This window comes from Lucilia cuprina, chromosome 2 (assembly GCF_022045245.1).
Source record: "Lucilia cuprina isolate Lc7/37 chromosome 2, ASM2204524v1, whole genome shotgun sequence".
Classification (NCBI taxonomy): domain Eukaryota; kingdom Metazoa; phylum Arthropoda; class Insecta; order Diptera; family Calliphoridae; genus Lucilia; species Lucilia cuprina.
This window is the reverse complement of record NC_060950.1, coordinates 5,464,663-5,492,425: the sequence shown is the minus strand read 5'-3', so window position 1 is coordinate 5,492,425 and position 27,763 is coordinate 5,464,663. Positions and strand designations below refer to the sequence as shown.

The following is a 27,763-nucleotide window of genomic DNA, read 5'->3' as shown; positions in this document are numbered from 1 at the left end:
TAAATGAAAAAAGTCGAAAAATCGACATTTCATAAAATGCAAAAAGTCGACTTTTAACTAAATGAAAAAAGTCGAAAAGTCGACTTTTCGTTTCAACTATAGAACCCTTCTTACTAGGGTTCTATAGTTGAAACGATTTAGTTAAAAGTCGACTTTTCGACTTGTTGCATTTTATGCAAAGTCGACTTTTTGCATTTTGTGCAAAGTCGATTTTTCGACTTTTTCCAGTTAGTTAAAAGTCGACTTTTAGACTTTTATTATTTTGTAAATAGTCGACTTTTCCACTTTTTGACTATTTTCGACCATTTCAGACTTGTGGACGATTTTCGACTTTTCCGATTTATCGATTTTCAACAATTTTCGATTGTTTGACTATTTTTTACTTTTTTCGACTTTTTCCGACATTTTTCGACTATTTTCGACAAAAAGTCGATTGTTCGATTATTCGAAAGTCGATTTATAGAACCCTAATACTTACTTCACGTTTCACATATTATTCAAAAGTATTTTTTTCGAAAATTTTTAAAAATTTGTTTTAAAATCTTTTAAATTTGAAATTTAAAAAATTATATAAAAATTATTTGAACGAAACTTAAATTAGATCGTAATAAAAATTTTAAATTTTGAATTTTATTTTAATATTTTAATAAAATTTTAAATGCATTCTTTATTTGTACCTTCATTCCTATAATGATAAATAAAATTTCAATATCAATTAGGTTGAATTAATTTCCTGTAATTTCTTTCTTTTCAATAACATCAGCATACTCTTCACAAATGTTAGTCTAAACGTATGTATCATTTTATTTCAATAAAAATGTCCTTGTAAACTTTTAAGTATACAAAGGGAAAAACTTAAAGGACAAGAAAAAAAACAACTAACAACGTTAAATGTCAGTCGATATAGAAAATCACTTTTGTTTATTTCCAGCAAACTGTTGGTATTTTTAAGCAAAAATTTTATCAAGTGTTTTCTATTTTCTACATTTTAAATATTAAAAGAGAAAAAAATCGATCTCCTGTTTAAATTATTATAATTTAGAAACTTTCTGTTATCCCATTTATTATTTAAAAAAAGAAAAATTTTAACGTTACGTCTTCAAAGCAAATGATATTTAGTTTAAAATGTAAACGTACAATTTTACTGGGTTATTTTTTAGCGAAACTGATAAGATTCATGTATTTAAAAGGTTAAATTTTATTTACATTGTTTCAAAACCACAAAGTTTTTTAATATGCTTTATCAAACTTAAATACTTTAAAAATTGGTTATTAAAAAATTCGGTTTTTTTAAATTTAAATTAAATTAAAAACAATGTCCTCAAAGATATACAAAATACAAATTTTATATTTTAAACATAAACAATTGTTAATTTTCATACAAATGTTATTTTTTTATTGAAAAAGAATAATTTTCATTTATTGACAAATTAAAAACTCTTTTCCTAATTTTGTAAAACAAAACGATTTACACCGTTACTAATTTCATAAACAAAGTTGTTGAGAACAATTCATAGAAAAAATTCCACCTAGTAAATACTACAAAATGTTTTGCTTTTTTTTTAATAAACAATACATTCAAAACCAACTGAAAGTTATTTACAAACAATTGTAAAGAAAAAACTTATATGCAAATTAAATATCACAAATTGTAACAAATCAAACATTGCGTCTAATTTGTTTTAACAATCAAGCAAGTCGCTGTTTAAACACCCTACTTTTTACTATATAAATAAAATTGTTAAAAGATACCCAAATTTATTTTTAAAATTATTTAATTCTTAAAATTTACTACAACAATTCTAAATTAAGAGTTATAAGAAAAAGAACATCCTTTTTTTTATATACTTTTTATTTAATTTTAAAAATTCAAAATTTTGCTAGTTGCATGTACTGGAACTTTTGGAAGAAATTGTCGGTAACGTTGCCGTTTGCGCTATTAACAGCAACAACTTGAATTGAAATGAAATGAAGGTCACGCATTCGTTGCTGTCGTTGTCGTCGCAATATTCGAACGATTATTCTTCCCTTTATGCCCCCAACCAAAAACTAACTACAAAAAAATAATAATAAATACAAAATGAAAACAAGTTGTTGAGAGACATTGTTGATTGTTGATTTTGGTTTTATTTTGTATTTATTTATTAGATTTATTTGTATGCATGAATATTTATAGTCAAACAATGCCATAGCTGTGTCTCTTACAGTTACAATTAATGTAAATTTTAAGCGATATATATTAGACAAGAAAAGGATTAAGTTGTAGAAGGAAATAGTTGCATCAGGTTTGCATTATTTGAAACCTATTAGGTTGAGCGCTTTGAAACGACGTTGCTTATAATAAATATGTTCCTAAATTTATACAATAGTATCGCACGTTTAAAGAAACTTAAAATCTCTCAGGTTTTTGTTGAAGATATCACCTATTGGAAAAATAAAAAAAATCGCAACCATAACCGTGTTCAGTTTACTTCAAAGGGTTGTATACCCTTTGAAATGAACTGAAATAAACCAAAGTCACATACTGCTACATCTCACGTTTATCGTGGAATCTTCTAAATAGCTATTTTAGTCTTAGACTCTGTAATCTGGGAAAATGGCTAAGATATGCCTATTGTTTCCAGTTCCTCTTTCTTCGCACACAACCTACAAAAGCAACAGTTGCCCAGTAACCATTTTTAACCCCTACTAAAGTCCTTATACTCTTCCTATCCATTCCTAATAGTATTTTCAAATAGTGTTTTTCAAAGATAAGTCTGTAGTAATAACGATAGGGAGTTTTAGAGAACTATCCCTACTAATAAGATTAAGTTCAGAAGCCTATCTAACGATATCACACTGTCCCTGTAACCAACACAGCCTCACTGTCTATAATCTGATGCCAGGTTCCCTCTGCAGTTACCAAGTTAGTTATCAAGCTAGAATGTAACATGTAACAAGAATGTAACATGTAAGCACATTTTTTCTACCTTTTATTACCTGGTAATGTATGTATTAATAATATCTTTAATGTTTATGATGTATGGCAAGATCTGCGCCAGATGGACTACATTTGTGTGGAAGTCTGTTGTTGTAGCAGCGACACGGTGTGGTTGGGTTGACAATCCTTGGTCGTTGTTCGTTGAACTCCGAGTTGTTCCGTTGCGATGAATCGATTGTAGTGGGAATGCCGGAAGTCTGTAGGACACTCTTATGTTATCATCCACATAAAATCCGGCCTCTGTAGCACATTCCATCTTAGATCCATCATTTAAAACTGCATACCCCTCAAGCATAACTTCGGACTCATTCCACTCGTTCCTACTAGGAATCATTGTTGAAGGTGTTACTCCGAAGTAACGAAGTAGTCGGTAATACTTTTCGCACTTCCCTCAATTCTTATTAGACCTACTTCGTACAATATTCTTGAGTGGTCTACCCGATTTGGCCTTACTTAGGACCACTGTTTCGAAACGACGTTGACTGTCTATCAAATTAATGCAATGGTTGAAAGATTTAAACCGTGATGAATGGGACCGTTTTGCAGAATAAAACAGTGTTAGATCCAACCTGTTGCCACTATATATCTTAGTAAGTTATGAAGTTTAGATCTAGATAACTGAAAAGATTTGGATATAGTTAGTTCATTATTAGATCATAATTAAATTGTAAGTTAGTTGGTTGGTTAGTTAGTTAGTTAGTTAGTTAGTTAGTTAGTTAGTTAGATAGTTATTTATTTATTTAGTTAGATAGATAGATAGATAGATAGATAGATAGATAGATAGATAGATAGATAGATAGATAGATAGATAGATAGATAGATAGATAGATAGATAGATAGATAGATAGATAGATAGATAGATAGATATATATAGATAGATAGATAGATAGATAGATAGATAGATAGATAGATAGATAGATAGATAGATAGATAGATAGATAGATAGGTAGATAGATAGATAGATAGATAGATAGTTAGATAATTAGTTAGTTAGGTAAGTTAGTAAGTTAATAGGTTAGTTAGTTAATTTGTTTGTTACTAAGTAAGTCAACTTATTCGCCTTTAACCCTTATTATCCTGAATATGAGCGTAAAGTATCAATTTTGAAACCTCAACTGAACAGATTCCTCTTCACTTACTCCTACTCTTACGTTCATATAAATTCTCTTCCACATTTTAAAATATATATTCTAAAACATTTCCCTCATTTTTGTTTCATTCTCTATAATTTAAATGTATATTATCAATATGATTCATAAACAGTTATTAACCTTAACAAATGAAAACAATTAGTTTAGTATTTTAAATAAATGTGTTCATACAATTTGTAAAAATTGTGAAATTATTTATATATTAAGTTTTAAACCAATTTTCTCTTTTCTAAAACAACTTTATATGAACTTAATACTTTTGTCAAATCGAGTTCCAATATGAAATAAAATTAATTGTAATGGTTTTTGAAATAATTGTGTGTAGGTTCTGCTGCCTATCTGTCGTTTAGAGTGTGTTTGAATGTTTTTTTTTTGATTGTAACATAAAATTTTTATTTAATAATAAATAATGTTTGCGTGTAAATTTAATTGTTTTTTATAACAACAAAAGTAAAATAAAGTCACATCATTAGCTGCTGCTGGCTGGCATCTAGTTCATTTTTTATTTTATTTTCTTTTTACTCTATCTCTGTATAGGTACAAATGTATAGCTTTTATTTTATTTACTTCAATTTATCTTATTTTTTTTTAAATATGTATCTTTTATTGTGTTTCTCTTTTTGTTTCTTTGCAAATTTAAACAAAAAACAAATGATGAGATTAAACAAAAAAATCTTGAAATCTCTGTGAAAGTATGTATTATAAATTTATTTAATTTCAACAGTTATATACAAACATATTTTCACGAAAACATGATAAAAACAAATTCTTTAGTTAAAAATTAATTATAAATGTTTAGTAAGTATACTTTGGCAACAAGTATTTTTGTTTTAGTTTATATATTATTATTATAATTTGAAATTTTACGACCTTTTTTATTTTACTAAAATGACTCATGTAAAGATCGCTTATAAATAACTATATTCATGATTTATTTTTACATATTCGCTTAAACATCTTAATTGTAATATAAGTCTGAAGTCTGTTACTTAGAAATATTAATTCAATATTTTTTTCTTTGTATGGTATCAATCCATGTTAGAATCGCAATATACACAGATAAAAGTAAAAAAAAAATCAAAAGCATTCACACAAAATTAGCTCTATAAACCTTTGATAAGTGATTGGTAATAAGATGGATTTTCAGTTAATCGATTTTTACCTTTTCTCAGTTAGAACTGCAAAAGTCAAATTTTATCACTAAATCAAATCAAATTTTTTAATACAAAATCAAATTTTAAACACAAAAAATAGAATCCGACCGAACTCAAAATTTCGTTCGGTACCAAACCCGGGCGAACACGAACTTTTTTCTTAAATGAAAAACGCATTTATGATTAAAAAGTAATAAATTTATAACATTTAAAACCAAAATATGAACATCCAGAAGATTTCTTGAAGAGGGTCTTTAATTAGCAATTGTGTTAATTATCAACTAATTCTGAATGGTTCTAATAACAAACCATATTTGTGAAATTCATATATCTTATGAAATATAAAATTGTTGCTTCATTTTAAGAGACTGACAGTCTCTCTGACTGACAGACGTGTCTAGATCTTTTGAGAATAAGGACCTAGAATTTTTCAATGTAACAAATGAGATCAAAGATTTATAGTCGAAACTAGATAATTCATATTAAAGGTTTCACTTTTTTAATGACTTTCTGGTTAACAGGAAAAAAGGAACAGGTTAAAAGGCGTTCAGTACCTATGTATATCAAAAATTTATTGTACAGCCAGGATATATAATAACTTCTGTAAACAAATTTTCAGCATTTTTAAAATTTTTTGATGATGTAAAAAAATGATAAATAAACATTTTATAAAAAGTTCGGTGTTCGGCCAAAATTTCGTCGAACAACGAACATTGGCCGAACCTCACTTTTTACCGAACTCCGAACTCGTACCCGAACGTTCGGTCGGACACTACAAATTAAAATTTCGTAACAAAATTGAATTCTAAACACAAAACTCAAATTTTCTCTAAAACAACTATTACGTTTAACAGAAAATAGACATTCACCGACAGCCGGTTCTACGTACCGGAATGACCCGAAATATTCGGGCAAGGGCTGTCAACTACAGCAACAAAAATACAGAAAATTAAATTTTTGTCATACATCATGATGTAATAAGTAAGGTGAGAGCGTTTGGGCAACAAACACAATATAACATACATGAAGTATGATATTGTTCATTTTTGACAACTATAAACTACATCTAATCATAGATGCAATACAAATCCGATATTTGGTTGTCAAAAATAAACCGATTTAAGGAGTGAGATCGAAAAATTCTTAACATACATATATGTTTATAAAAAAGAAACCACTAAACTTACAGCTTTATATTTTTTTTTATTTGATTCAAATTATTATTAAAATTTACAAAAAAAAAATATTTTTATAGTTTTAATCACTAGTGATGAAATTTTGAACCCTTTTCGGAAACCCTTCCATTAACGTTTTTATAGTGCTTTCTGTCACTTTGCTCGAACAAGTAGTCCATCTACGTTTAAAATCTACCACACTTTTGGACACCTTTTTTGTACTCTTCAATTCTCTTTTAACAAGAGCCCAATATCTCTTCACTGGCCTTAGCTCCGGGCAGTTTGGAGGATTTGCCTCTCTTGGTACAAATACCACATTATTGTTCTTGTACCACTCAAGGGCTTGTTTACCATAGTGACAGGATGCCAAGTCAGGCCAAAAGTAAGTGGACACATTATGAAGTCTTATGAATGGAAGCAGCCTTTTTTGTAAACATTCCTTGATGTAAATTTCGGTATTTATAGAGCCCGTTGTAACAAATGATTGGCTTCTTTTGCCGCAACTGCATATTGCTTGCCATACCAAGAACTTTCTGGGAAATTTTGTCTGCTTTTGGGTCCTAAACTTTTCTTCAACATTCCCTCGAGCATCAGCAACATAAAACTTTTGACCTGGAAGTTGCGAAAAATCTGCCAGAACATACGTTTCGTCATCCATTATGCAGCAAGAATATTTTTTTATAAAACTTGACTTCAATTTCCGTGCTCTGTTTTTGGCCTCTAAATTTTTAGCAGCGTTCCTGTCAGGAACTTTTTGAGCCTTGTATGTTTTTAAACCTGCATTAGCTTTAACTTTTCGTACCAAATAGTACGAGCACTGAGCTAACCGAGCTGCTTTCCTACCGGATGTGTTGGGAGCTCTTTTGAAAATGCGTTCTATTTTTTTGGCTTTAGAAACATCATGTGGACCATTCCTTCTACCTGAACCAGGTTTTCTATCAACTGACAAGTTCTCCCGGTACTGTTTAATAACATTGGAAACAGTTTGACGGCAGACCTTTGTATGCTTGGCCAACTTTTTGTAAGACCAAGTTGGGTTTAGTTGAAAATATTTAATAATTTCAGTACGCACTTTTTTCTGATCACTCATTTTAATCAGATTAACAAAAAAATTAATATAATTGACATTACACATAATAACTGACATGTTTTTCAAAGGTAACTTGATCAAAAAAAAATCAAATAATACTTTGGTTGAAAAATGTAATGAAAAACGTGTGTTAAGAATTTTTCGATCTCACTCCTTAGTTCAATGACATGCTTATGTTAATTTCATTGTTTTTTCTCCATAGTTTGATGTGTTTCGAATATGTTATTTGTAGTGACTTTTCTACATCTCGTTCCTCACTTTTAACTGGATTTTTATTTATAAGGAAATATTTGGTTCATAAAAGCGAAAAATATATAATCGCATTTTTAGATGTGATTAAGATGTCGTTTGTAAAGTATGACATCAATTATTTTTTGCTGGGTCAGAATAAAAAATAAATAACTATTTTTAACAAAACCGAAGCACTTTTACAATAAACAAATAAAAATCAGCTGCCTTCAATATTTCACCTTACTTAGTGCATCCTGGTCATACATTTTCAACAAATCGATTTTCCCCATTAAGAAAAATGAATTTTTAAAATCGAAAAAAATAATTTTACTTCTCTTATATATTTCAAATTTTATAACTCTTTTTCGATGATATTTCTTATTATTAATAAAATCATTAACTATTTTCCTTTTCATTGTATCTTTAATCGTTGTTTTTTTTTCATTTGTTCTAATTGTAGGTGGATTTGCAATGGTTTTTCTGGCAAAAGCCAATACAGGCAATGCCAAATACGCTCTCAAGCGTATGTATGTTAACAATGAACATGATCTGAATGTGGCTAAAAGAGAAATACAAATAGCGGTAAGTGCAACACACAAACAAACCTATAACTTAAATTTAATGTCGGAATTAAAAAAAAATTTAAGTAAATTTATTCCATGCAATTGAACATGCAACAACGAAGTAGTTTTAAAAGCAAGGAATTTATATAAAAAAATCAATTTTTCTTCTAAAACAGAGTAATTTAAGTGGTCATAAAAATATTATTGGTTATGTCGATTCAAGTATAACACCAACTGGTAATGGTGTTTGTGAGGTTTTACTACTAATGCCATACTGTAAACATCATATGCTGGCCATGATGAATGCACGGTAGGTGGTGCCTTCTTATCCTTGTGTATAAATTCTTAATATTTTGAATCATTTTGTTTTAGTCTACAAGTTGGTTTTACTGAACAAGAAGTCATGACAATATTCTGTGATATTGCTGAAGCAGTTTCTCGGCTGCACTACTGTCAAACACCCATTATACATCGTGATTTAAAAGTGGAAAACATTTTACAAAACGATGCTGGCAATTTTGTATTATGTGATTTTGGTTCGGCTACAGCTAAAATACTGAATCCTCAACAGCATGGCGTTACAGTGGTCGAGGAAGAAATCCAAAAATATACCACACTCTCCTATAGAGCACCCGAAATGGTGGATCTTTATGGGGGTAAAAGTATTACCACAAAAGCGGATATTTGGGCTTTAGGTTGTTTACTTTACAAATTGTGTTTTTTCAATTTACCCTTCGGCGAAAGTACTCTGGCAATACAAAATGGTACCTTTTCCATACCTGACAATTCTAAATATTCCAAAGGAATGCATCAACTTATTAAATTCATGCTAGAACCCGATGCAGATAAGCGTCCAAATATATGGCAAGTGTGTGAAGTGGCATTTCGTTTAGCTGGCAAAGAAAATCCTGTACAAAATTTGCATGTAAGTATTGAGTTTAAATATAAATAACAGTTTTAAAGATAATAAAGTTGAATTGCTCCATAGAAATCGCCTCCAGTGAATTTTGATCAATTAGCTGTACCTCCATTTGAGTCAGAAGCCAAGCGTATATTATCGGCAGCAGCAGCTGCTGCCAAAGCCGCCAAACCTCAGACAGTAGGCATTGTTGAGTCTGGTACTAGTGTAGCCCCGCGTCAAAGACCAAAGGGTTCATCAGCCGCAATTCCTCAAAAATCCTTGGGTTTAGGTTTACCTCCTAGTCCTTCACCCCGTAACAATATTACATCGCCACAGCCACAACAACCCGTAGTCGAACAATTCCAAGCTATTTTTCCCGCTATAACGCCCACAATACCACCACCACCAGCACCCGCTCAAACCTCAACAAATACAGTTCAGCCACAAACTCAAACCGAAGCAAGCACAGAGGTTCCCAGCACTACTGCTGCTGTTGCTGCATTGAAACAAACAAAGAACACTGCTGCTCCGGAAATCTTAAATAGTCTATTTGAGTCATCTGTTTATCCAGATCCTTTTAGTGAAACTTCTCCCACACCCCAATTGCAAACTGTCGAAACGGCTGGCACAACTGAAGAAGTGCTTAAAAGCACTACAACTGACATAACTTCTTTAGATTCTACGACCGCAACAACTGTAACCGCTACTACAACTATTGCTGCGGTCGGCGTTGGTAGTAATGGTAGTGGTGGAGACAATGCAATTGCTCAGTTGCTTTCGCCACCAAAATCCACACACACTAGCAATGCTTCCGGCCATCGTCGTAATGTTAGTGACACATCTGCTTTCAACAAGTGAGTATTTATTAATGACTAATGCGTCTGTGTTCTTGTGTTTTTTCTTTTCTTTAATAAATGTTATGTCATTTATATAAATTTTTACAATAACTAGGAAAAACTATAACCACAATTGTATAATCTTTAGCCATTAATAAGTTTTAACAATTTAAAAATATTATATTACTAGACTTTTTTAAATTTTAATGCATCATTTCGATAATAATGAAAAATTTTAAAGCTTTTAGGCAATAATCTATAACAGTTCCTAAAATTTTCCAAAAATCATCAAAATTTGATATTTTAATATAAAATTCAAATTTCACCATTTAAACACGAATTTTCAGTATAAAATCAAACATAAAACTTACAAAATAGTATTGTCAATATTTTTCAATATCTGGACTATTTCAATAGGATTTTTACACAAAAATCGCATTTTCATCACAAAATCGAAGTTTCATCATGTAATAGTATTAATTTTCTCCATTTAAATTAGAATATTTTGTGAAAAATCAAATTTTCACCACAAATTGAATTTTTACCACAAAATCATATTTTCATTATAAAATCTTCATATTTTTCTGATAAAATTAAATTCCAAGATTTTTGAACTTTTATTATAAAATTTATTAAAATTCACCAAAATTCAAATTTCACCACAGAATCAAGAACTCAGAACTTCTTTACAAAAAATGATTTCATCAATTTAAATTTTTAACCTAAAATTATTTTTCACCATAGTCGGATTTTCACCTCAAAATAGTATTTTCACCATTATATTCGAATTTTACCACTAAATCATATTTTTATCACAAAATGAAATGTACATTACAAAACCTAATTTTTACAAGAAAATTAAATTTTCTTAACAAAATTTAACTTTTACCACAAAAAATGGAATTTACACCATGAAAGCAAATTTTTATTAACAAATTGAAATTTTATTATAAAATTGAATTTTCATTACAAAATTGAATTTTTATTATAAAATGAAATTTTCACTATTAAATTTGATTTTTTTTTATCGCAAAACATATCGATGTTTCATAAAAAAATGATATAAAATAGACATTTCATCAAAAACTCAATATTTCATAAAAAAATATTTCACGAAAAATGGACATTTCTGTAAAAATATCGAATTTTATTATGAGTTTAAAATTTAAATTTTTAATCTAAAATTATTTATTCACCACACTCGGATTTTCCCACAAAATAGAAATTTCACTATTATATTTAAAATTCACCACAAAATCAAATTTTTATCACAAAATGAAATGTACATTTTAAAAACGAATTTTCACAAGAAAATTAAATTCTTTATAACAAAATTTTATTTTCACCACAAAAAATGATATTTTCACCACGAAATTGAATTTTCATTATATAATCGAATTTTTATTCTCAAATGAAATTTTCATTATAAAATCAAATTCTTACTATTAAATTTGATTTTTTATCAATGACTATCAATGTTTTATAGAAGAATTTATATAAAAAAAGATATTTCATCAAAAACACTATTTTTTATTAAAAACAAAATATTTCACCAAAAATTGATTTTTCTTTTAAAACAACGAATTTCATCACAGAACAAAGTTTTTACCATAAAATAATTTTTTTTTTACAAAAAACTATTACATCAATTAAAAACTTAAATTTTTAACAAAAAAATTTTTTTCACCACAAAATAAAATATTCAATATTATATTCGAATTTCACCACTAAATCTAATATTTATCACAAAATTAAATGTACATTACAAAAACGAATTTTTACAAAAAAAATTAAATTTTCTATAACAAAATTTAATTTTCACCACAAAAAATGGATTTTACACCACGAAATCGAATTTTCATTATAAAATGAAATTTCAAAAAAGTCGATATTACATTAAAAAAATATTTCTGTAAAAAATTAATATTTCTGTAAAAATTTCAAATTTCACCAAAAAAATCGATTTTCACTCAAAAGAAATTTAGTGAAATTAAAACCAAAAAAAAAAAAAAAATGAAAATTTTGAGAATTATTTTTTGAAATATTTATGAATCTCTGAAATTTCTTTCATCTTTTTATAAAGTTTTTTTATTATTCTCCAGTTATTTTCTTAACAAATATATACATATTTATTTCTTTTGCATTTAGGCCCCACAAAGAATATCGTATAATTGATATTATGGCAACTATATAAACAAAAATAAATCTCGTTTTATTCAATATTTGTTTTCTTATCATATTGTACTTTACTTTCATTTCATGGCACATTTAATGCACCACCACCAAAAATTCTATCTCTGGCCTAAACTACCCCCCAAAATAAACAACCCAAACTGTTTCCAAACAAAACAAACAAAAAAATCCAACACACAGAACCTTTGCCAATGAGACCTCACAATTTCTAGCACCTTATGATCAATCTGTTAAAAGCCGCAGTGGTAATTCATCTACTGGCAGTGGGGGTGGTGGTGATACTGGTCTAACAAGCAATAATTATGGTGGCTCTAATCCCGGTTTATTTGCACCACCTGCCACACAATCTTCGGTGTCTAATGCTGAACTGACAACAACACAAACATCACAAATGAGTCGTGCCGGTATGGGTATTGGTGTAGGTGATACTATAGCAGCACGTGTTGATACTTGGAATCCATTTGAAGAGCAGCCTTTCGGTCAAATGACTGAGGATCATATATTTGAGGCAGAATTTGATAAAATACGTCAAAGAGGCAGTCAAGGAAGTAAGAATGAAAAGTTCTTAAACATAGTATTTATTTAAATTAATTTCTTTCCTTTTTGTTTGTAGGCATAACTGCAAAATCAGCATCAACTACTTCGACACTAACGCCAACTGAAACAAATTATATGGCTGCTACACCGGGTTCAGTCAATTCCAATACTTCACAAACGGCTTCAACATCACTACCGCCACCTAACTCAGTAGCAGCAGCAGCTGTTAATGCCGCCGCAATAGCTCCAACAATACCTGAGGATCCCTTCGGTTCCGCACCATTTAGTTTGCCCCCCGGCTTAAGGGAAAAAGCTGCATCTTTACGCAAAACTGGAGGTAAAGCATAAAATTTTATTATTGTTACTTTTGTTTTATTCTTTTAATATTTTACTAAATATACTACAAAAATTTGCCTCTAAACCTACCAAAACTTCCCCCCTCCTTACAAAAAACCAAAGCCAAGCTTTAAGAAATACATAACACTTTAAAGAGCTTTAGTTTAAGCTTAAGTGTTATGTTTTTATTTAAGGTTTTGTGTTGTCCATTAGTGTAATGGCTAAAACTGCTTAATTTAATCCTTATTTTGGTTTTATACTTTTTTTAAAACTTTTCTACTTTATGTTAACGTTACAAATTTTTATAACCAAACCCAGTTCCCAGTTAAATTTTTCTTGCTATTTTTTTTTTTTAATATTGTTTTATATAACCAAAACCAAAAAAAATATTAAAGGAAAAACGTTTTTATTCTTTTTTTCTTCTTAATCTTCTTCATGATTTTTTTCGTTCAAAAGATGAAAATCAATTAGATAATACATCTTAAACACACATCCTCTCTTTATACAAAAATAAAATAGTATAAATAACCAAACTATTATTAAATAAACATTAAATAAAAACCTTAACTTATTGTGGTTCTAACCAGAAAAAGAATAACAAAAAAAAAACAAACAAGAAAAACAACCAAACAAAACTTAACTTTAATTTCAAACTAACTTTAAAACTAAGATACAAATACATAATAAATTATTACCACACTTGCGTCTCGTTTATCATCCCACACCTTACCAACAAACAAAAAAAAACACAATCTAACACTTTTAAAATAGTGGTGGTTTTACATTGGTCTTTTTAATATTTTATAATTATAATTGTTAATAATTTATTTAAAAAAAAAAAACTGTGCTGATGATAAGATTGTAAATTATATATACATATTATATATTTTATTATAAAACAAAATTTGGTTGTGGTTTTTTAGCTAACAAATGAAACAATATTATATATATAAAACATTTGTGCGTTTCTTTCTTTTAAATTTGTCTTTTTGTTAATAAAATCTTGTAAACTAAATTTATTATTATTAATATTAAAACAAGGATATTATTTGGCATATCACATTGTATAAATCGAAATCATTTAATAATTATTTGTAATTAAAATTTAGCACAATTTTATTTAAATACTTAAGTTTAAGTTCCTTTTTTTATAATTAAAATAGCAAATTATTTAGTTTTTGTTGAACAGAACAAAAAAAAAAACAACTGTAAATTTGTATTCTTTTGTAAAAAATTGCATTAAGAACATTTTTTTAACAATTTCTTTTATAACTTTTAGGTTTAACCCTCATTTTTTTCAAATTATTGTTTAACAATTAACAAATATTCTATTGTCCTGCTAGTCCTAGTCAAAGACGTAGCTAAAAGAGCAGAAATTTCCAATAGTTTTAATATTTTTCATAGGCTTTTCACAGCACAGTTACTTTTATGTTTTATTCACAATTTAAAGACTTTTTTCAAATCGAAAAGTTTTTAACATTTTCCTGAAAAAATAAGAACTTTCTGAAATCAACTGATACGTTTAACTGAGTTACTTTATAGAAATTTATCTAATACATTATGAGAAGAAAAGCAATCATCAAATCTGACTTCAATTAAGAAATGTTTCTTAACCAAATCTTGTAAAATAAAGCTGAACCTAACTTCTATATAAGAAAATATTGTTACAATAGAAGATAAAACTCCTGGCCTAATCATGTTTGCTAGTATCTTTTTGTGTGATTGGATTATTTTTCTTTTTAAACTGCCGAATGGGCGTGGCACCTATAATTAATCTATAGCTGTTGGAATTTTAAAAATTTGCACAATAGTTGAGCCAACATGGACGTATTAGCAGTTGGAGGCGTGGAACCTTGTAGATAGAGCTTTGTACATGTATGAATATTTATAATAAAAATGATTATTATAATTCCAATGTTAAATATATACTAAAAGCCTTTCAAAAGAAAAACAAGGCGTGGCAACTGCTATAAAAAGTAAAATCTTGATGTACTCCTACTCTGATCCTTTTTGCTAGTATCTTTTTGTATGATTGGACTTTTTTCATTTAAAACTGTTAAGTGGGCGTGGCACCTATAATTAATCTTTAAATTTGTTCCTTAATCCTTAAAATTTGCACAATAGTTAAGCCAAAATGGGCGTATTAGCAGTTGGAGGCGTGAACTTTAGAGATAAAGCTTTGTAATTATAATACAAATGATTATTATAATTCCAATGTTAAATATATACTAATAGCCTTCCAAAAGAAAAACAAGGCGTGGCAGTTGCTATACAAAGTAAAATTTTGATGTAAATAAAACTGAAATTGCTAGAACTACATATTTAATTTAAGAATAGTTTTGTGCACGCATTAAATACAATTTAGCTATAGTGGGCATGGCTCCTCACATGAGAAATAAAAAAAATCCCAGAAATTAAAAAAAAGTATTGAAACTTTTTACGAATACTTTATTATCTCAAATTTAAATTTTTTTTTAAAAAAGGAACTGGAATATGAAAAATCTTATAGGTTAGGTTGATAGGAGGATGTATACTACATCAAATCCGAAGAAATACACCTAGACCACAAAAGGAAACTGAATAAATTATTTTTCAGTTTTAGTAAAGAATGTTAATTCCGGAATAACATCACATCCAAGATACTGGACTCTAACTTCGACGAATGCCTGGCATTGGCAAATAAAGTGCTCCAGAGTTTCACTGTCCTCTCCACATGCTCTACATACGTCTGAATCCGCACGTCCAATTTAGCTTAAATGTGCTCGTAATCCTACGTGTCCACTCAGAATACGTACTATTATAATAACTTCAGACTTGCACATTTTGAGGATATTTTTCGTCCACGTGTCCACTCAGAATACGTACTATTATAATAACTTCAGACTTGTTCATTTTGAGGATATTTTTCGTCTTGCTCTCATCAGGATTTTCAAACCATAGGATTTTCGTGGTTCTACCCACTGTTTCATTATTCCTAGAGGTCTTATGGGATTCTCTCACCCATATTTTTAGTTCAGCTTTTGTTGCTTCGAATGGTTTGCGTTTGTCAGGTTAACTGCCTCGAGATCCCTTCCCTTTAAAGTTATTACATTCGCTCTTTCGTTACCGACTACTCCCGAGTGCGCTGGTACCCATATGATGTGAAGCTTACCTCTGCGAGTGTATTCAGTTAAAGTTTTTATACAATCCAATACGGTCTTAGATTGAGTTGTATCTCCTGATATTGCCCTAATTGCCTTCTGGCTGTCGGTAAATATATTAAGCGTGTGGGCGCCATATTTATTCTTTATTCTGTGCTTGGTAGATGATCTTATATGTATATGTTAAAAAATCTTTAAAATTTCTGATTCACCCATTTTTGAACAAGTGGGCATGACACATCACTTGAAAAGTAAACTTGTATAGCAGGGAAAACTAAAATAGTTTAAAAATCACAAATATTGTTCTACTAATTTTAATATTCGTAAATATTCAAGTCATATAAGGTGTTCTAGCAAAAAGGGGGCGTGGCACCGTTCTATTCTGTAAACCCTTTAACCCTTATAACTGAAAATTAAAAAAAGCTAAAGTTTTCAAATTTTGTATTAATAATTACATTAATCATGAAAAAATAATTCCCCAGATTTGTATTTCCTTTTGCATGATTTACAAGATGGGCGCGACTCCAAAAAAGGATTATATGGGTTAATTGTGGATCTATGTATACCTAAGAAATTTTGGTTTATCAATAAAAGTCATATTATGAAGTAAATCATAATATGAATCGATTTCAAAACTAATTTTTGTGAAAAATGTAAACTGCTAACTCCTGATAAAAGGTAGTACAATTTAACAGTGACCCACAATATATATGTATATGTATATACTTTTGTATGTCTATTTATATGTGTTACAAACGGAATGAAAAACTCAATATACACCCAATCATTTGATTGTTATTGCTATTACTCTTATAGCTTATAGTTTTAATATGGACCGATTCGCACAAAAATTAAATTTGTTTCATGTTCAGCTATGACAGGCGAGGTTCCACGGAGCGAAAGAAAACTATATAAATAAGAAAAAAGAAAATAAGCGAAAAAAAATACAAAAGTTTCTCCCCAAACACTCGAGCTAGATCCGCCGCTGATTTATGACTCATTGGTAAAAACTTTGTATGTGAATTAGTTTAAATTGTAGATTATTTTCAATAGGTTTTTTTGTTCTTGCCACAATGGAATGTCAAATTTCACTATGTTATCCTACATACAGTTTGTTAACCAACAGAAACAACTCACTAAACTGGTGTAGGGTATAAATAATTATCAATGCAGTGTATACGTTTCTTTTTCAATTATCAAAATATTAAATCAAAATTTATAAAACAAAAAATTGCATTTTCTTTGCAATAATAACTCTTAGACAGAGTATTTTTTTTATTATTTATACCTTAACTTTATTTGTTAAATATATTTACCCTAAAAATATTAGCAAAATATTTCGAAAGAAAAATATTTGCTCACAAAATAATTTTATTTTTTAAAAGCAATTTAATAATAAAATTAAATAACAAAATAAAAAAAACAAGTTCCTTAACATTTAAATACAATTGCTTTTATGTGAATTTTTTGAAACATTAATTAAAAAAAATCTAAAATTAGAAAAGTAATAAATAATAAAGAAATAAACAAAAATCTACTAAAAATAATAAAAAATAAAGCAATCAAACACTGTTTAGTAAGAATTGAAGCATTAAAGGGAATTAATGAATTGAAATTAGTTATTCAAAAGATTAAATATTTTTGCTATAATAACTATATTCTGAAAAAACAAAAAACAAATTAATAAATATATATTTTCAATTAAAATCAACATTGTGTATATTTATATTATTATTATAAAATATAACCAAATTATTACAATATAAATAAAAAATATCAATTATAAATAAACTAAATGGCCACAATAAGTTTGATTTAAGCAAATAGAAAAAAAAACATGAATGAAACAAAATATAAATAATAAATTATATAGTTTTTGATTATTTGTTGAATATACACATATACATACATATTTCCTCAATTAATTAGTTTACTACAAAAGAATATATAAATAAATGAGTAAATAAACAAATAATTAGCTTAAGTTATAATAAAATGTATGCATTATTATGAAAATATTATATTTCACTAAATAAATTAAAATTATATTTATGAAAAACTTAAAAAAAACAAAAATAATCAAATTAATTTTACTTTTTCAATGAAGCCTCTTTTACAAACCAAAAAAATTATTTATTTAATTTATCCTTATTATATTCTATTTTCTTTATTATTATTTTTTTTTTTTTTTTTGTTAAACAAATATTGTACTTAATTAAAATTATTATTTATATTAAATTTATGTTGTTGTTGTTCGTTTTTTATATAATTTATTTTAAAATTCATTTTATTTTAAATATTCATTGGCCTTAAATGTTGTACAATATTATTTATTTGTTAATTTTATTAATTTTAAGTTTTACTGTTGTTTGTCATTTAACATTCAACTACATTTTCAATTTAAACAAGAAATCCCTTTATTTTTTATCCTTTAAACCTTTGTGTCTCAGTGCTTCTTTTACCAGTCCATGATACATTGTTTTTTTCTACTTTCCATAATACCCAAGTTTTTATTTACATTTTATTTTTGTAATTTATTTATATTTTAATTATTATTTTTAGCACTCAAATTATTTGCCTTGTAGTTTATTTCATTCTATAAAAAAAGGAAGAATGCACAATTCATTATAAATTCACAAATTCATTAACAGTTTGTTAAATAACAAAGTTATGTAACAAAAATGTCTATTGCCTTCTTCATTTATACATATGTACCTACTACCACACCCAACCATTGACTTCGTTGAGTATTATTAACAGGAAAATGTTATCTTTTTTTAATTTAAGAAAAAAGTAAAATGTTAAAAATACCGTAACAACTTACAAAGGGAGTAGAATCTACAAAGTTCTCAAGTTTAATGAAATTTAAGAAGTTTAAAACTATTGCTATAGATAGATAGATAGATAGATAGATAGATAGATAGATAGATAGATAGATAGATAGATAGATAGATAGATAGATAGATAGATAGATAGATAGATAGATAGATAGATAGATAGATAGATAGATAGATAGATAGATAGATAGATAGATAGATAGATAGATAGATAGATAGATAGATAGAAGATAGATAGATAGATGGACAGATGGACAAAAAAACTCTTCAAATTGCTATGAACATGAAATTAAATATCTATCTATCTAAACAAAACCAAACGAATCGTAACAAAAATATCAAAGCAAAAAAAGTGATGTGTATTAGTTATTTATGTTATAACAGTTTAATTATTATCGGGCACCCGTCTTTGGAGAACAATATATGTTGATACAACTAAGCCTAAGTTGCAAGAGTTTTGGCAGAGTAGCAAATATGCAATTGTCGTGAAAACAATTCAAGTGATTGTATTGAGAGGATATACAAGCCTGTCTTAAAAAATGAAATCTTTTGAAAATGTGATGATTGTATAAAATGAAATGACAGACTTAAAAATACATACAACTTAATCAAATTTCCTTAACTATTTAAGCGCCCTTAACCACTTACACTAAATCACTTACACACTCACTCACGCACCCACCTACCCATCGAACTATTCACACACAGACACTTACCGTTTCTCTCAAATCCTCCCTGTCTCTCCCTCGCCGTACATACATACATACTTACACAATTTTCAGTTCATTTCTTTTTTATCACATAAAAGAACTTAATTCTCTTTAACAGCTAAATACTTTATGGGTAACAACAACAGCAGCATTACAACAACTACAACAGCTACAATAAATCCCAATAGTTTGATAGGTGCTGCCTATTGTGGTGGTGGTGGTACTACCTCATCAACTTCCTCAAAATGGCTTTTGTCACCCACACTAGAAGTATCAAGCGAAGAAAAGACTTCGCTTATAAATAATCTAAAAACCGATTCCGAAGGTGGTTGTGTTGGCGATGGCGGCAGTGGTTTACTACAAGATCAAGATGATGCTTTAGTTAGTTTAAGTGGTGCCTCGGTGGCATTAGCTTCGGGAGGATTTGTTAAACTTCCACTGGAAGATCGTAATAAATATGAAAAATTACGTAGTAATGATCAGCCGACATCAGATGATTCAGATTCAGAATTTTTTCAAGAGGATTACAGTGCGGGTATAACTACCTCCAAAAAGGCCATCTTTAAACAGATTGTTACCAATAATATACCAGATACTATACACAAAATACAACAGGCAGCCTATCACAAAGTGGACAAGACACAAATCAAAGTACCGATTGTTAAGAAACTAAGAGAAAAAACCACTACCAAAAGACCCTCTTCGGCGGCCCACCAAGTGGCGCAGCAAGTAAATGCTGCATTAGAAAAACACGAGAGGCAACAACAACAGGCTGCTGAAATAGCAGCGGCTGTTGCTGCCGCCGATGAAGCTAATAAAGACAATGAAGATGCTGATTCCATAGGTTCGGCCTCTGATCTACGAGCTGAAGATGATGATTACTTTGATGAGAATCAAATGAACAGTGTATTAAGAAGCAATGCAAAATTAAAACGTCCCGATATGGACGGCATAAGTGAGAGTGTAAAAACTTGCAACTCTTCGGCTTATCATGCAGAGTGTGAATCGGTGACAACACACGAAGATGACATTAGTCGTGTGGTCGTTAAAGTGCGTATGCGCAAAAAAGATCGCATTGCTGCTTTACAGGCGGCCTATAATGAGGGAAATGCTGTTACAGCTTCAAACGTTGCTGGTAAACTAGCATGTGAAGAAAATGAGCTAAGTCCCACTTCTAGTGAATTCATAAATAAATTGGGTGATAAACCTTTATTACTTGATGATGAATTGGCTTACAATTCGGGGGATTCTACTGATTCTAATAATAAAACTTCTAGTTCTGATGAGCCCATACCACACAATCCTCTGGATGCAGACGATAATACTAAGAAACCCATTAAAACTGAACCCGAGGAAGAATTGGATGTGTTTGCTATGGCTCCATTTAAAATGCCTGAGGGACTGCCACTTAAAACTTCATCTCGTAAGAAATCTTTAGAGGCAGATAGAGTTAAACCTACCATAAATCCAACTGCTGAAATATGGACATCTACACCAGTTAAAAATATAAAAACAACATTCTCAGACTTCCATATGACCACACCCACAGTCCCAGCAGTCGGAGCAGCTACACTAACGTCTTCACAGACTATAGAAAATTTACCACCACTTCATACAGTATTGGATGAGTTCAATGAACCCGTATTTAATCCATTTGTTAATCCTATAAAACCTAAGCCGCAACAGCAAAAACAACAGCTACACCACCAGCAGCAATTACAAACTAATGATAAAGTAACAAACAGCCAACACATACAAAGTTCGTCTAATTATGGCATGGTAACAGTTATCTCCTCAAATGTATCAGAGAACTCTGCTCCCAAAAATGCAACGGCAGTGTCCGCAACTACAACAGCAGCAACAGAACAGCGTGATTTATTTGATTCTGAGCCGTTTCCTCAGGTAATTAGTAAATGTATTAATAATATTAAACCAGATATTGTCAGTTGTCAGAAAGGCTATAAAAACCATAATATTGTACAAGTTAAAACTACCGCTTCCACTTCAACGACCTATACAACACCAACAATACTACATGAATCTAGGCCCCAACTTGTTACTGTTAATCACTCTATTATAATTAATAAAACACCCGAACCGACATTTTCCACACCACCACAACAACAGATTCCTATAAATAAGTTTGCTTCACACCAAAAAACAAATGTGAATGTTAATGTTACTCCTTTGGCTACTTATGTTAATGTGCCGTCATTACCAACATCCTGTGCCTTGAGCGGTTCAGCTACTAAAATACCTAAAACACAAAATGTAAATGTGATTATTCCTCCACCCAATGCTTCTGCAAGGACTAAACAAATTGTTGACTTAAACACTCCGAGCAATTCCCAGGTTATGCAAATTTCTTTGAATGCCCCCGGAAAAACAACTACCAACTTACCCGCAGCTAATGTTACTGGTCAGGCACTACCTCCCCATTTGTGTGCTTCCCCTGGTAGTGAACAGTCAATGTTTCCTATAGCTGATAATGCCTTTGTTCAAATCTCTCAAGAACGTTGCTCGGACTTTACGCCAGACGATGAAGAGGAGCCAGTTGTTTTGCATGCTAAACATAATGCCGACATGGATTCAGCAAAGACATCAGTCTCCTCCACCAGTCTTTCAATAGCAAACACACCGGCAGTAGCAGCCCCAGCCACAAAACACAAAGAAAAAAAGAGCCATCTAGGCGTTAGGACTCTGCCAGCGAAATTGTCACAAAAAGTTAAAGGAAATTCCTATAAGAAAGTCTCCAGTGATAATCATCACCAGCAATTGTCTTCTACCAATACCGGCCTTACAACATCAGCTTTGGGTTCATCATCATCTTCGCTAAGTATGTGTCCACCCAAACAGAAACACCAACGTTCTAAATACAAATCTCACACTGATGAATTTGATGACGAAGAAGATTACGAAAACATGTTATCGTCATCGAACACTGCAACAAACAATTCTAATACGACACAAACACAAAAACATTCGAAATCCTTTTCGGGTAAATCATTTGGCAATTCTTCCTTTCAATCGAATTCTATAAAAAATTCCGTTAAAACAGGCTTTAGTAATATGTCCTTTGAAGATTTTCCTTCGGATCAGGAAATGGATGGAGGTGGACGTATGTCTCAGGCTCCTCAAGCCTTACCCTTTGAAGTTGTTCGCAATGAGAAGGCTCTTTTAGAAGCCGAAAAGAAATTTGGCTCTTTGAAAAGACGCAATAATCTATTCTCCTAGAAGAGAATTAAACCAGTGACAAAACAGTCATTGAAACAGGAATTCAAACAAATCCTTCAGAAAGTATTAAAATCATCATCGTCTTCGACGACGACGACGACGTCCCATAATAAAAAGAAATAATTTGTTGAAAATTATCCTAACTAAAATCAGTCAATTATATACATATAAAGGTGCTAAAAGCATTATTAGTCGAAACTAATTCTAAATTCTGATATGAACTCACTTCCTGATAATGTAAAGGCAAATATTTTGTCGAATCAAATTTTTAAATTAATTTGAAAAAGTTCATTCGATACTCTGCTACTTAAACATATTTTTTAATATTAAATTTAAAATTTTGTTGACCGAAACTTAGTTTCTAAGAAATTTTAGGGATTTTACTAAAAGTCAAATTTTTTGTGAAATTATGATTTTTTATATAAAGATTACAGATGCCAACAAGATTAAAAAAAAACTAAACCCAGAGATCAATTTATACTTAAGTATTACATATACTAAAGGATTGATCAGCGCTGAATACGAATCAAGCCTCAGAATTTATCCATCACATTGAGATAGACGTCGAGATATTAAGAAGCTAAACCCGCGCGTAAGATCCTTTATTTCTATCCTTCTTTCTTCGAGATATCTAAAGATTCGTATTCAGCGCTGCTCAATTCTTTAGAAAAATGTTCATTAACTCTTTTACGTATATGGGTCACCGGTGTCCCAAGATTTTTTTTAATTTTTCTCGATTTTGAGTACACAGCTACAGAAAATGATTATTTCCAAAGTAAAATAAGTTATTTCTTAGAATTTAATGGTACTTCATGCTAAAAAGGATAATATCCTGCGATATCCTTCAAAAGAAACTCTTCCCTTTTTCATCAAAAATGATCAATATACATCAAAATACAGTGTGTGGTGAAGTCATATCCATATCCAGCGGTTTTTTTATGGATATGTGTGCGTGAAAGGGTTAAGTTTATAATTTTTATAAAATATTTTGAAATTACAAAGCGGCCATATCCATTCCACATAGAGCAAAATACACTTACTCCCGATCGTTAAAAAATATATCTAAAAGTTTTCGATATTTACTATAAATTAATAATTTTTTTTTAATACAAAACTGGATATTTTCGATATAAACAAGTGTCATTGTTTGACCACTACAATTATAAGGAGAAAAGTCAAGGATAGTAGGGACAGCGGTTTACTCTTTACTATTAAAATTCATGAAAATTTGTTTGTAAATAGTTTTAGAAAATCGATTTGCGCGCGGAAGATGTTTGCACCAAAATTAACTTAGAAATAGAGTTTCGTTATCAGGACACTACTGGTTACTGCTGAAAGTCGATTTGCACCCACAACATTTGAAAAATCTATTCACCCCTATTCTGCATTTCGATTACGTTTACGTATTCAGTTAGACCTGGTTCACACTTGGAAACTTTTGATTTCGTGTGTGAAAGAAAAAGATGGTTGACATTTCTTTCTCTCACACACAAAATTCAAAAGTTTCCCAGTGTGAACCAGATCTTACCCAATGATCGAAAAAAGATATTTCTTTAAACAAAAAACTGAATCGTAACAAAAAGAAAAAGCAATTCTATTTCGTTTCAATGCTTTACGATTGTGTGTATTCTGCATTTCGATCGTAATTACGTTTTTGTAAGTGGCGATCTACACTAGGAAACTTTTTTTGGAAAACTTTTGTTTTTGCGTAAGAGAAAAAGGGAAAGAATATCATTCATCTCTCTCGCGAAACGGAGTTTCTCGTACTCGGAAACATGTTTTGTTACAGCCGGTCCGCACTAGGAAACTTTTTTTGGAAAACTTTTAATTTTGCTTGAGAGAGGCAAAACGGAGTTTCCCGTTCTCGGAAACTTGTTTTCTTATCCTTCTCATTCGAACAACAACAAATCAATACAATTTACACGTAGTTTCTGAAACAAAAGTTTCTATGTGTGGACATTAAGGAAACTTCAAAAGAGAATTAAGAAATAGTTTCTCAACAAAAGTTTCCTAGTGTGGACCAGGTCTTATTCTTCTCATTCGTACAACAACAAATCAATGCAATTACTACGTAGTTTCTGAAACAAAAGTTTCTATGTGTGGACATTAAGGAAACTTCAAAAGAGAATTAAGAAAAAGTTTCTCAACAAAAGTTTCCTAGTGTAAACCAGGTCTTAATCTTCTCATTCGTACAACAACAAATCAATGCAATTACTACGTAGTTTCTGAAACAAAAGTTTCTATGTGTGAACATTAAGGAAACTTCAACAAAAGTTTCCTTGTGTGGACCAGGTCTAAGATGTTGTTTATGTGGCGGAAAGTAGAATCGAAATACAGAATAGCAAAGAGAAAATTTCGATTCAAATTGAAATGCAGTATAGGGCCCTTTATATGTGCATTTAAATCTAATTGATTATAATTAATTACTTTTCTATATGTTTAAATAACATAATATCGAATGTGCAGAATTTCAGTTAATAACAATTAAACTATACATTCCAAAATGATAACTATTAAAACAATTTAAAAATATTTACGGCATAAAAATAAATTTTAAAAATCTCAAAAAAAAACTATGTGAATTGCTAAAAAGAAATTTAAAAACTGATTTTTTTAAAATCTAAAACAAAAAGTTTAAAAATCTCTTTTGCAAGACTGATGATGATCATAAACACTATTAATCCTCCCAAGAAATGTGTTGTTGTGGCGGCGGCGGAGGCGGAGGCTTTCTTTAATTCTAAATAAAAAAGTACGAGTAAAAATGCCTTTAGAATAATAATAAAAACAGCAGAAACTTGAAACAAACAAAAATCACAAATCCTAACCTTAAATAATATACTCAAAAAGCTTTTAGAAGAGACAAATAAAAAAACCAAAAAAAAAAGAAATTTAAAATAATTACCACAAAAAAAATATTAAAATATATATTTATACAAAATTATATTAAAGCAAAAACAAAAAAAAAAGAAAACAAATTAATTATAATGTATACAACACGAATATTTAATTTAAAATTAATTTTAAAAGGTAAAATTATATTTTGTTATTTTTATATAATTTTCTTTTTTTTATTTTAATTATTTTCAAATATCATTACAGTATGGATAAAAAGAAAAAAAAGGAAGCCTTAAAATACACTATGCTAAAAAACAAACACAAAACAAACAAACAAAAAACATAACAAACAAACACACAGTTTTATATAGACTTTTATAGCAGAACTATTGCAAACAAACAAACAAAAAAAAACAATAAAAACTTTTTAAGAAAATATTGTCGAAACAAGTTTTTATGATTTAATTAAATTATATAAAAAAAATTAACAAAAAGCTAGAAACTAAAAGTTTGATAAATGTTTTCAAAACAAACTAAAAAATATATATATAAATTAAAAAATTGTCAAATCTATTCGTTAACATATACTACATAAATTTAAATTATTATATACTTGCGTTTTTATAATTATATTTAGCATATATATTATCTTAAATCCACTTCACACTCTTTATATATTTTATTGTTGAATTTATAATTATCATTATGATTATTACTCGTAAAAAATATAAAATTATCTTTCAAGCCAACATACATATAATTAAAACATAAAAAAAAATTATTTAAATACATACATATATATTTAATTTAATATATTTTATTATGAATTAATTATACTCTCGTTATGCGTTTGTATATCAATCTGAATTTATTTATAAATATTAATATTATTATTATCATTGCTTTTAAAGTGCTGCTTTTATTTTATATTAAACAAATACAAATACAAAAATATTCCATTTATAATTATTATTTCTTTACATTTAACACTACGGCTACATAATTGTATTATTAAATTTATTTTATATTTAATTCAGTTTTTTTTTTATTTAAAATAAACTTTTAAACACTAAACTTAATTGTTAATATTATACAGTCGCTATATAAAAAAAGAAAACATTATCTAACCAAAGTTTATTTTTTTAATTTATTATTGTTTTAATTTTTTACTCTCCATTTAACAATTGGTTTTAAATTTTGTTATTTTTTATATTTATATAATTTTTTTTTAATTACATAACAATTTATTAATAAATAATTTTATCAACATACAATATATATAATATATACATACAATACAAATATTTAAAAATTATTAAAAAACAAAAATAAAGTAAAATTGTTTAACAATGTTACACACCAGAAATAAAAACAAAATGTTAATATTGTTTTATTTGTATCGCAGTTTTAATTAAAAAAAAAAAAACTTCAAACATTCCATAGGTATGTACAACATTTTAAATTTTAGTTTTAATATTTAGTTGGAAATACCAATAACATGAAATTGTTTTGGAAATCAACTTTTCTTTATACAAAACTTGCTTAATAATAAACTTTTGATAAATAATTTTGAAAACGATCCAAAAGATATTTTCAATACTGTTCATATTAGGGTTCTCTTAATGGATTTTAAACAGTCGATAAAACGACTTTTTATGAGAAAAAGTCAAAGAACAGCACGTTTGTCAAACTTCATATAAAAACAATTAATGTTTAGTCGGGCATGTACGACCTTATGATACCATACACCAGTAAGTATGTTAAATATTTGAATTATATTTTAAATAGCATTTTATTTGTTTTTTTTTTTTTTAACTTAATTTCGGAATATTTTTACTTCTTCTTGACAAAAAAAAAAGA

General features: G+C 28.9%; 1 protein-coding gene and 1 long non-coding RNA gene across 4 annotated transcripts in view; one reads left to right on the top strand and one right to left on the bottom strand.

Moving 5' to 3' along the window:
• Positions 1–26,391, top strand: part of LOC111679536 (AP2-associated protein kinase 1) — a 28,620-nt gene extending 2,229 nt beyond the window's left edge. The window contains exons 2-9 of one of the 3 annotated variants that reach the window (XM_023441109.2): positions 8,242–8,363; positions 8,521–8,654; positions 8,717–9,269; positions 9,333–10,099; positions 12,455–12,822; positions 12,888–13,148; positions 19,953–21,736; positions 26,168–26,391. In XM_023441109.2, coding sequence (XP_023296877.2) covers positions 8,242–8,363; positions 8,521–8,654; positions 8,717–9,269; positions 9,333–10,099; positions 12,455–12,822; positions 12,888–13,148; positions 19,953–21,736; positions 26,168–26,176 — 3,998 coding nt within the window. In that variant the 3' untranslated portion in view covers positions 26,177–26,391. Of the gene's footprint in view, positions 1–8,241; positions 8,364–8,520; positions 8,655–8,716; positions 9,270–9,332; positions 10,100–12,454; positions 12,823–12,887; positions 13,149–13,603; positions 14,271–19,952; positions 25,056–26,167 lie in introns of those variants that run through there. The other 2 variants (XM_023441108.2, XM_023441110.2) reach the window with 2 other exon arrangements.
• LOC124421442 lies at positions 1,892–26,745 on the bottom strand. The gene is made up of 3 exons (XR_006941662.1): positions 26,698–26,745; positions 2,980–3,598; positions 1,892–2,918 (listed from the first exon to the last, which is right to left on the bottom strand). It is a non-coding gene; the product is annotated as an uncharacterized LOC124421442 (long non-coding RNA).
• Positions 26,746–27,763: the final 1,018 nt, after the last annotated feature.